This window comes from Hipposideros armiger, unplaced genomic scaffold (genome assembly GCF_001890085.2).
Source record: "Hipposideros armiger isolate ML-2016 unplaced genomic scaffold, ASM189008v1 scaffold_198, whole genome shotgun sequence".
NCBI lineage: Eukaryota > Metazoa > Chordata > Mammalia > Chiroptera > Hipposideridae > Hipposideros > Hipposideros armiger.
This window is the reverse complement of record NW_017731548.1, coordinates 1,006,411-1,017,443: the sequence shown is the minus strand read 5'-3', so window position 1 is coordinate 1,017,443 and position 11,033 is coordinate 1,006,411. Positions and strand designations below refer to the sequence as shown.

At 39.4% G+C, this 11,033-nt stretch overlaps 1 protein-coding gene across 1 annotated transcript in view; it reads right to left on the bottom strand.

The window, feature by feature from the left end:
* Positions 1-10,253, bottom strand: part of CCDC169 (coiled-coil domain containing 169) — a 72,829-nt gene extending 62,576 nt beyond the window's left edge. The window contains exons 1-2 of the mRNA XM_019653153.1: positions 10,171-10,253; positions 8,405-8,484 (exon numbers count right to left, since the gene is read on the bottom strand). Coding sequence (XP_019508698.1) covers positions 8,405-8,484; positions 10,171-10,253 — 163 coding nt within the window. The remainder of the gene's footprint in view (positions 1-8,404; positions 8,485-10,170) is intronic.
* Between the last annotated feature and the right edge of the window lie 780 nt (positions 10,254-11,033).

Here is an 11,033-nt window from a genome sequence, read left to right as displayed (position 1 = left end):
GTTTTTGAAGTAGTCTTGATACTAAGAAAGTTCAGAGTCATCTGAAACCTGCCCAACTAAGAGATGAGGTACTGTTATTGAGATGGCCACAATAAACCTGACACCCCCAAAAAAAAATGACCCTTGACCTTGAACACAACGGCAGCCAACCTATCAAGGTCTAAGATACACTTATAATAAGTCATTATTTAAAATATAGATTATGGGGATAAAAATTCAACAAACATTTGTGTCTTTTGAGAGAAAAACAGCCTGAGCAACAACTTCATGAAACCATTGCTCCTGCACTAATTCTAAAAACAAACCAAGCAAAAGAAAGAAAGAAAAAAAGAGAGAAAAGAAAACAAGCACTGTGCTTTCTAAAAGGAAAATAAAATTGCTTTGCAATCTCAAAGAGGGATCTTGGCTAGAATCAGTACGACAAAAAGCAAAATCAAATAAAAAAATTGAAAAATTCCGGAAGTTTGATTCACGGTCAATTTTATGAACTGACCTTAGAAGGGGAAGTTTCATAGAGTAAGAGAAAATAGGTGGAACTCTATCTTTTAGATATGGATTGATTTTTTTTTCCAGAGAGACAGCAATGTTAACAAAAACAAAACAAAGCTCTACTTAACAACACCAAATATATTTTAAAGTGTTAAAAAGAACACAGTTGAACTGATTGAAACTTGACCCCATATGGACTTTAATAATTCAGTCATGTTTAATTGTGTTGTTCACTATAATGATTATAAATGATAAAGTTATGTTAATTTGAAAAGACTTTGTAAAGTAGAGAAAATGTTAATAAGGAGAGGAAAAAGCCTAATATGTGGCACTGTAATAGGCACTACGGATATAAAACTAAAATAGACATAGTTCCTGCCTTCAACCATTAGTAAAACAAGTGGAAGGGACGGGGGAGACATTTAGCCAGAGCATTTGAGAAAATTTTTGGTTAAGTGGATGCTATGAAACAAACAGAAGGACATCCAATCTACAAGATGACAGAAGGGAATGAGAGATGGAAAGATCAAGATTGAAGAGGGTCAAGAAATGCTTCATGGGGGAAATGATACCTGTACCAAGCCAGAGAAGGTGAGAAAGGATATTCAAGCAGTGAGAACATGAGCAAAAATACCAATGTGTCAAAAAAAGAGAGGGGACACAGTGGTACTGGGAGTATCTCTTGCGAGTAAAGTTATATCTAACCAAATTTTCAGATGACTTCATGATGAAAAAAAAAATCCCCAAAGTAGGACTAGTGGGTTTGAATCATGTCTCCACCAATTACTAGCTTATTTATGTGATCTTGAGCAAGTTACCTTTTCTGTGCCTCAATTTCTCACCTTTAAAACAAGGATAATTAAAGTTCCTACCTTATAGGATATTGGAAGGATTAATTAAAACATGTAAACTGCTTAGAACAGTGCAGGGCACATAGAAAATGCTATGAAAGTTAGTTGTTATGATTTTCATCATTATCATCAAGAAATTTACTGTACAATTGTTTTTCCAAAAGGATAGCATTACGTTGCTAACAGTAATGTAAAAAGTTCCTATTTCACTTAAAACATAATCTCTACTTCTTCGACAAGTAATAAATTGTATCTATTTCAAAATTTTTTGACTAAAAAATTGGATATTTTTCCATACTCATGAATTGTTTTATATCCTACTCATTATTTATCTACTGGGAACTCAATGTCTTTCTAATTGAATTGCAGAGGATATAGATACAGTGAAAATATCAACCTTTTGTCTGTCATACTGGCTACTAATATCTTTCTCAGATTGCTGTTTGATTTCTCATATTGGTCTTTTTTATTAATCAAAAGGAAGCTATTTTTTCTGAAGTCAAGTGTGAACATATTTTCCTCAGTGATTTATTACTCTTAAACTAAGAAAGGTCTTTATTCATAAACGGATAAGTATTCAGCTGTATTTTCTTATTTAATTTTTAAAAATATTTAACTCTATAATCTATCTGGAAGGTTTTAGAATTAAGTATAGAGTGAACATCTAATGGGATTTTTTTTCCCTAAACATTATACTAATTTCCCAGACAGAACTTACTGAATAATTCATCACTTTTCCTTTAGCTCCCTCAAAGGTCCATGTGATGACAAAAATTCCAATAAAACATTACTGGTAATTGGTTCCTTGGTTTCAGTTCTCTGCCCAGAAGCCCTTCCCCAAAACTTGGACCTAAAGGCTAAATTTCTTCTATCTTGGTGGTAGTCAGAGGGGCAGATAGTAATTAGAAAGTGATAGCTTCATGGTTGTTATGGACTGATGTTTGTGTCCCCCTAAACTTTATATGTTGAAGCCCTAACTCCCATGTAGTTAGGAAATGATAAAGGTTAAATGAGGTTATAAGGCTGGGTGCCCTTGTAAGAATAGGAAGGGATACTGGAGTTCTCTCGCTCTCTGCCTCTGAAAACACAATGAGAAGTTGGCCATCTGCAAGGCAGGAAGTGGGCCCTCACCAGAAATCAGCCAATACCTTGGTATTGGACTTCTCAGCCTCCAGAACTATAAAAAAATAAACTTCTATTGCTTAAGCCACCCAGTTGATGGTATTTTGTTATAGCAGCTAAAGCAGACTCGCACAATCATTACTTAGTACTTGCCCATTTCAATGTATGGTGCAGATTTTGTTTGTAATAATCTGTTTTCTACAAGTCTCACAAATGAAAATAGTTTTCCCTTTTTTCATATAGCTGACACACTGATGGAAAAGATAGTTTTAGAAAATAACAATAACCTAGCCCTGAATTTCACAGCATTATAATATGGTTTTAATAAACTAGAACCTGTTTCTATTCCATCTGCTATGGGCTGAATTGTGTTTCCTCCCTCCCCCCAAATTCATATGTCGAGGTCCTAATCCCTAGTACTACGATGGGACTACGTTTAGAGAAAGGGGCTTTAAGGGGGGCAATTAAGGTAAAATGAGGTCATATGGTGGCCCTAATGCACTATGACTGAACTTATAAGAAGAGATTAGGACACAAACAGGTACAGAGGGAAGACCACGTGAAGACACAGGAAGAAGACGTCCATCTACAAGCCAAGGAGAGAGGCCTCGGAAAAATCAACCCTGCCAATATCTTGATTTGGACTTTTAGCCTCCAGAACAGTGAGAAAATACATGTCTGTGGGACTTTGTTATGGAAGCTCTAGCCAACCAGTACACTAACCTCCCTGTTGTATTGATTTGTTTCCAATTTTAATAATTATAGCTTTATTAGGTATATCTTGTAGGAGTCCCTCCCCCCAGCAATTTTTAATCAGTTGTCTCTATTTATTCAGCCAGTTAACTTTAGAATAAATTATTCAAGTTAAGAAAAAAACACCTATGTAGTTCAATAAGAATTACATTTCAATAAATTAACTTGATGAGAAAGAGCATATTTATAATATCCGTTTCTCCCACATGGGAAATGTATATGTCCCTCTTCTTATGAAAATCTTAATAATGAAGATGGTAAGCATCGCTACATATTGCATATTTATTCCTCAAAGAACGCTATGGCTCATGTATTTTTTTTTCTCACCAAGTTATTGATAGCGAAATGGAGACCAAGAGGGCTTTAAGTAACTTGCTTAAAGTTACACTTTTAAGTTCCACAGCTGTGTTTTAAACCCTGGGGCTCTGATTCTATGGCCTGTGCTCTTTCCACAGACCAACCTCTAGCATTTTTTCCCTCTCTAGCGTAGGTTCTCAGAAGCACAGGAACTTGAGCACAGCTGAGGCTGTTATTTATTAACTCATGGCGTCTCTTCAGCAGAAATTTACTGACATCTAGTAAGCAATATTTAGCTCATTAACTTTATAAGAAGGTTCACAGTGAGATTTTGGTGTTAGGTGTGTCAACCACCAATAAACATATTCAGAAGCTCAGCAAGACATATGCTAAGGAAGCATACTTCCCCAATTTCATTTTATTCTAGTGTTTCTCTCCAGTGTGAAATCTCTTAGACTGAATAAGGTGAGAATCCTGGCTGAACTGTTATGACTCTCTTCTAGTCAGTCTTTTGCTATCTCTTTGCATAAGTTCTGCTTATCAAGGGTATTGTGAGATATTTTATGGCTTGGGGCTGGGATTGCGGCAGGGGCCATTTAAAAACCCTATTTTCTAACTGGTTATTGCTGGCGTTTGGCATTTTAAAAAAATAAACATTCATCCATTACTATATCCACCCATTTTCTAATTCTTTACGAGTATATTAATTTTTCAATTGATCCTCTGGAAGTTTCTGGATATCAAATTTTATAAGCTGAAAATTATAATAATTTTATCTCTTCCTGTCTAGAGCTATGATTCATATTTCTGATTCATATATTATTGCTTGACACGGAACTGTCAAAACATTGTTAAGTTTTAATGGTGGCAGCAGGCAACTTTTTTCCCCCAGGAACGGGAGTGCCTCTAATGTTTCAACATTATGTATTATGCCAGTTTGAGATAAATAAAAATATTTTTGTTTTAAAATAAGGGAGACTAATTGAATTTTATCAAAACATTTCTTAACATCTACTGTGTTTTTTAAAAATATTTGATCTATTAATCTATTACTTAATAGCCAAAGAGGTTCAGGGATAGAAATCAGCCTATAAATGAAGGCTCGAAGGAGCTCACAGGAGAGGTCCAGGATGAAGATGTAAATTTGTGTGTTGCCGGTGCACAGTCCTATTTAATACCATATGGCCAGAGGAGATCACCTCTTTAGGGGGTGCACGGCTTGAGGAAGAGTCAGAGGACTGAACTCTGGGGCACTCCAAGTTTTCAGAAATCAAAAGAAATGAACAGTGCCCAATAGGTATGAAAAAAAAAACCAAGACTGTGTGGTGTTCCCAAAGCCAAGTGAGCAAAGAGTTTCAAGAACAAGGGTGATCAATTTTCATGACAGAGCTCAGCTTCCTGCAGATGAAGGCAGGATTCAGTGAGGCGGAAAAGGAACAACAACGGAGCCACAGATAGGGGGTTTATACCACTGTATTAAATTCTCGATGAAGACTGGTGGAGACAAGAGAAGCAAACATCTGCCAATACCCCAACAAGGGGTCCTCCTGCGCCACAGTCCAGCTGGCGGTGGCTGGGTGAGACACAGGAAGTAAGATCCGCAGGCTCTGCACCATCCGCGACATACGCGCTTGCTAACGCAGTTATATGCAAAACAATAGTAGCTAATGGCCAACTGGTTACAGCTGATGGCCATCTAATAATACCAGCACCTTTCCACTGAGGCTGAGAGCCTACAAACTGCCCTCCTGGCCCTTTGCCAACATCAATTGTGGCAATACTATTGATAAGTAAGATGAAGACTGAGAGTTGACATTGGATTTAGCAAATTGGATGTAACTGGTGACCTTGGCAAAATAGCAGTTTCAGTTGATTAGAGGCAAAATGTCAGATTGGAAGGAGTTCCAGAGAGAATGAAACAGTCATGCTTGTGCTAGGCAAATCCCACTCATTTCTATTTTTAGATGAGCAGGTGAACAAATGTCATGGAAGCAGTAAATCAAGGTTTTGGGGGCGTAGAGAGAGAGAAAGACCTGGATTCAAATTGCAGACCTATCACTCACCAACTGGGAAGCCTTGACAGAGCCATTTATTAACAGAATCCCTGTATCCCTGCGTCTCAGTTTTTTCATCTATAGAATGGGGTAATAATACTTTTTTTCAAAAGGTAGTTGTGGGGTTTCAATTTTTAAAAACGCACTGAGAGCTCTACACAAATACTGACTCTTCTTGCTTTTGAAAAAAATAGTCACCTGAACATTTTCTTTCCTGCTTTGTCTTGTCCCTGAACTTTAAATGATAAAATTCAGATTTCATTAAAACATAAACCACTTTTTCTGTACATAGTTTCTTCTGAATCCTAAAGGGCTTCAAGAGGCCACTATGGGAATGTGAAGCCCTCTGGAGCTGGTTTTGTTCACTGTTTCGCCTAAAAATTAATCCAGTTACAATTAATCCAAATATATTACATAAGAATAAACAGGTAAGAGAGGAAATAGAACACCACTCTTTGGAAGAGTTTTGCTGTACATGGAGCAATGAAAAGGGGTGATAGAAGGGGAAATGTGGACCAAAGGTTTGTCATTTGTTTCTTAGATAAAATACATTCAGCATGTTTATATGCTTCTGAGAAGAACCAGCGGAGCAAGGAAAACAGGAGGTGGCAGGAAAGAGAGAGGACGATGGCTGGAGTGATATCCATGAGTGAGGAGAGGAGATGAGCTCTATCACACAAGAGAAGGGGTTAACATTAGATAAGAGTAAGGGCAGGGCTAGTTAAGTGGCTCAGTTGGTTAAGAGCTCACTCAAGAGTGAGAACCCTGAGGGCTGGCCAAGTAGCTCAGTTGGTTAAGAGCTCACTCAAGAGTCTGAGCTCTGAGCAACAGCGGTTTGATGCCCGGCCTAAGCTGAGCAGCCACTGAGCTGCCAATAGGTGGCAGGATGGCTCAGCTTAAGAAAAAAAAAGAATAAGGGCAACCATGCATAGGAACAGAAGGCAAGAAAATGGATGAGCAAAGATACAGGTAGGTGGGTAGCTTTCTTGGTGGAAACATGTAGATATCCTCTTTTCACTGCTTCTCTTTTCTCCTTGAAAGAGGAAGAAGGTAAGCTCATTAGCTGAGAGTGAGAATGGGGAGAGGGGTGGCAGAGATTAGAGGAGGGTGGAAAGTGTGAAAGAACTACCAAACAGGTATCTATAGTTGTCACTTGTGCATGTATAATGTTAAAACAATAATAAATGTATTTGAAAACTCCTTTAATATCACCCCATTGCCTTCAAGATAAATATAAATCCATTAGCATCATATTAAAGACTATTCTCCATTTGTCTTCTTCATAAACCTTAATCTCATCTCCTGTCACATTCTCATTACAACCTGTGTTCTTTCTTCATCAATTACTTTGGAATTCTCCTCAAAGGGCATTTATGTTTTTTTGTTTTTAAAAGATTTTATTGGGGAATTCGGGGAGGGTAACAGCATTGGGGAATCAGGGAAGGGGGAACAGACAAGTTGCTGTCCTTTTGTTCTTCTGTCTAGCTGTGGAGGACGTTGCTTCACTGGCCCTTGTTGGTATTATCATTGCGCTCTTCCCAGGTGAGGCCGTCGCTCACCAGTCATTGGACGGCTGCTTATGGTGGCTCATGAAAGCTCACACCCACTGCAGCCTACACCGTCGCAGGCGACTCACGGCAGCCCAGCTCCAGGTTGAGCTGTTGTTCACCATCTTAGCTGTAGAGGGCGCAGCGTCACTGGCCCTAATGTGGGATCTGAACCAGGCGTCCCAAACCAGCTCTTAACCAACGCGCCACTTGGCTGGCCCCAAAGTAGCGTTCTTATCAAGCTTTAACAGAGCACTGAGTAGTTATGAGAAATAGCGTTTTTATTTCTCATATGGCTACTAATTCTTTTTGTTCATTGACTTCCTCAGTAGTAGAAGAGAGACATATAAATGGGTTTAAGAACCAAAGCCCATCCCCATAGCCCTAATAAACTCTGTGTCTTAGCATTCATTTCAGGTACTGCCTCCTCTAGAAAGCTGTCTTTATGCCCTCATTCCAGTTGTGTTAGGTGCTCTTTACTTGAGTTTCCATCTCTACTTATGCAGAACTTAGGTCATTTCTCATATTCATATTTTAGTTTGATACTTTCTCCTAAAAGTCAGTGAACCTCTTTACAACAGGGAAAAGAAAGTTCTTCTACTCAAAATGTTGACATATGGCAGGGTCTTGATCAATATTTGTGGAATGAATTAATGTCTTGCATATATTATAAATTTTTGTTTGTTTGTTTGTTTTAGCTGAGCCATCCTGCCACCTGTTGTCAGCTCAGCTCAGCCAGGAATCAAACCGCTGTTGCTCAGAGCTCACGCTCTTAAGCGAGCTCGTAACCAATGGAGCCACTCGGCCGGCCCTACATTATAAATTTTAAGTACGTGGGTATGTGCATGTGTATGTATGTGTGATATGCGTTTGCATGCAACACTCACCCCACCATTCTTCCAACACAAATAGCAAAAACCTTGATAACAATTTTAAAGTTATACCCCAAATCCAGAAGTTAAGATATGAAGGGTATTACGTGAGTTAAATAGAAAACTCATCTTTTATTATTTACTAAGGACATAATATGTTGATGTCATGTAACAAAAGTTTTCTAATTGATGAACAAACATTTTGAACTCGTAAGTAAAGTATATACACTAACAGGTTTGATAGTCCAAAATATCAGTTTTATAAGCCGCTATAATAAATTATTACTAATGCTGACAAAAGGCAATACCGAGACCTTGGGACTATTATTCCACATATGTAATTTAATGTACTATAGGTATCTTGGTAAAATAAATAGTAATTATACAGGAGTCACATATAAAAATATTTACTGATATACCTTCATCGTCAGTATTGAGTTTAGCTTCCAGTTCCGCTATCTTGTTTCTTAATTCAAGTACTGATAGTTGTACCATAACCCTATTATTAAAAATATTTTGTTAATTACAATTCAGTTAAAAAATAACACGAGAAGAATACAGAGTAACCCACCACTATTTCAGGAACAATTTATTATGAAACATCACTTATTGAAGACATGGCTGAGAATCAGGAATCAGACCAATGGAGGCTTTGATTATCCAGTTCCAGGACACTAACATGCACTAAAGCTCCAAGTCCCTCAGGTAGCCCTTTACTCTTAAATATGATCCCAACAAGTTGGTTCTCTGGTTTCTCAAAGCCTAGCAAATGAGCTGCAAATTATTATAGAAAGAAATAGCTAAGGCAACAGATAACAACTGATAACCCGAAACAAAGAGGGAAAAAGAAACTCTAGTAAAAAACAAAACAAATGCATTCCAGAGATTATCTATCTACTTAGAATATCATTAAATAGCACATTAATTATCAAAATATCACAGAATCGTTTATTCAGTACATATTTTTGAAAGCCTATTATGTTCAAGGTAATGTGCTAAGTACTGAAGATACCGCAGTGAATAAGTGAACAGAAGAAAAGCAATAACAGCGGCTAACTTCCACTGACTGCTTATTACAAGCCAATGCTAGGTGCCTTACATGCATTTTACTCAATTCCAGCAACAACCACACGAGGAATGAAAACAATTTGTACACCAATCTTAGAGTTAGGAAAACTGAGGCTTATAGAGGTTCATTAACTTGCCAAAGGTCATATAATTATTGGGTGATAAGAGCTAGGGATTCTTTTTTTTTTTTTTTAGCTGAGCCATCCTGCTACCTGTTGGCAGCTCAGCTGCTGCTCAGCTCGGGCTGGACTCGAACCGCTGTTGCTCAGAGCTCAAACTCTTAAGCGAGCTCTTAACCAACTGAGCCACTCGGCCGGCCCGAGCTGGGGATTTTTGAATGTATGCAGTATTCCTCTAAAGCACTTGCTCTTATGCTCTATTGCCTCAGGGAATACAGAACCTGTCCTCAGCATCCTTATAGTAAGCGCCAGACCAAGAATTAACCAAGCAATTAAAATAGTGTGGTTGAACAGCTGTGGCATTCAAGCCTGGAAGAAAAATTTTAAATAAAATAATAAAATAAAATAGTGTGGTTGGAGCTACAACAGCGGAAAGCGCGGGAAGCTATAGGGCGCCCAGGAAGGTCGACATTCTCGTGGGGCCTGAGGGTGGGGTTGGGTGCATCTTAAAAAAATACTTAAAATGTTTCAAAGATTTAATATAAAGCTCTAATACTGAGTATTTTAAAAAATATATAGGAGGGGCATCATTTTTCTAAAATGTCACCTTTTCTTAAATTCTTCTAAAGGGATGGAAGAGAAAGCATAATTAAAGGAGACCTTTGTAATGTGAAACAGAAAATCCGAATTTAGTGGTCCATCAAAACCAAACACGTATTTTAGCATTATGGTATTATATATGCAGACAGTACACTCCGTTTGATTTGATCCTAATGGCAGCACATCCTACCTCAAAACCTATTTATAATATTAAATGCTTAATTGAAGAAAAGGAATCTTTCCTATAAAAGCTTTTAGATGCCGCCAGATCAGCCCCGGTATTAATCACACTGCCGGTGTCACTTCGAGCTCGGTAGCTCCAGCCTTGAACGGCAGAGCGCACTCAGGAGCACGCCCTCGGGCGGCGGGGTCGTGAGCCTACGTGTCCTCCAACTCACTTCAAGTGGGTTTCTTCCAGTAACTCCTGTTTGAGGCGATCGGTGCTCACACCGTCGAAGTTTTCGCCTCTTTCTTCCTCCATAGTGTCATATCAGAGACCTCCCACGCCCTCCCTCTCTCACAGCTTGGAACATGAGACCTAAAGGAACACCCAGAAGCCGGGAAGAAGAAAGCTTTGTCACAAGCCGTCGCCGCGGCGACCTCACAGTCGCCGATGCCTCGCTGTGACGTCACAGGGCACGGCCGGAGGGGAGGGGAGGGGAGGGGAGAGGAGGGGACGGGTCGGGGTGGAGTGGGGGGTGGACCATGGAGTGCAACCGGGAGCGGAGAGGGTCCCTCATCCCCGGAAGGCGTCTTGGAAGGCTGCTGCCCGTTCCTTTTCCCAAACGGGTGGAGGGGTGAGCCCTGTTCTGGGACGGCGAGGGGGCTGTGCACGGGCTACATGACTGAGTGCAAGGGGGTCGAGAACTGCTGGTTTTGGTTGCTTTTTTAAAAGCCGACCCATTCCCCTCGTTTACTTTACTCTCAGTCCTTCCTTGGTAGGAAAATGCTGAACCCAAGGATGGCGGTGCCTTTTTCTGCTTCAGTTTACCGTGCACCAGAGGCTCTGGCGAGGAGTGTCTGATGAGGAGCAATCTTAAGGCACTGCCCGAACTCTGAGTTTCCAGTTCAGATTATTGAGTTTAGGCAAATCTGAGACCTGTCCACGGATATAGCTCAAAGCTGTCCGCTACAACTTGAAATTTCCTTGTTATAATTGTAATCGCTAGTTTTGCATTCGACTCCTTATCTGTGCATTAGTATCACTCCTGGCTCCCATCTGTCTTTCTTTCTGCCTTTACCTCTGATATATTTTCCATAC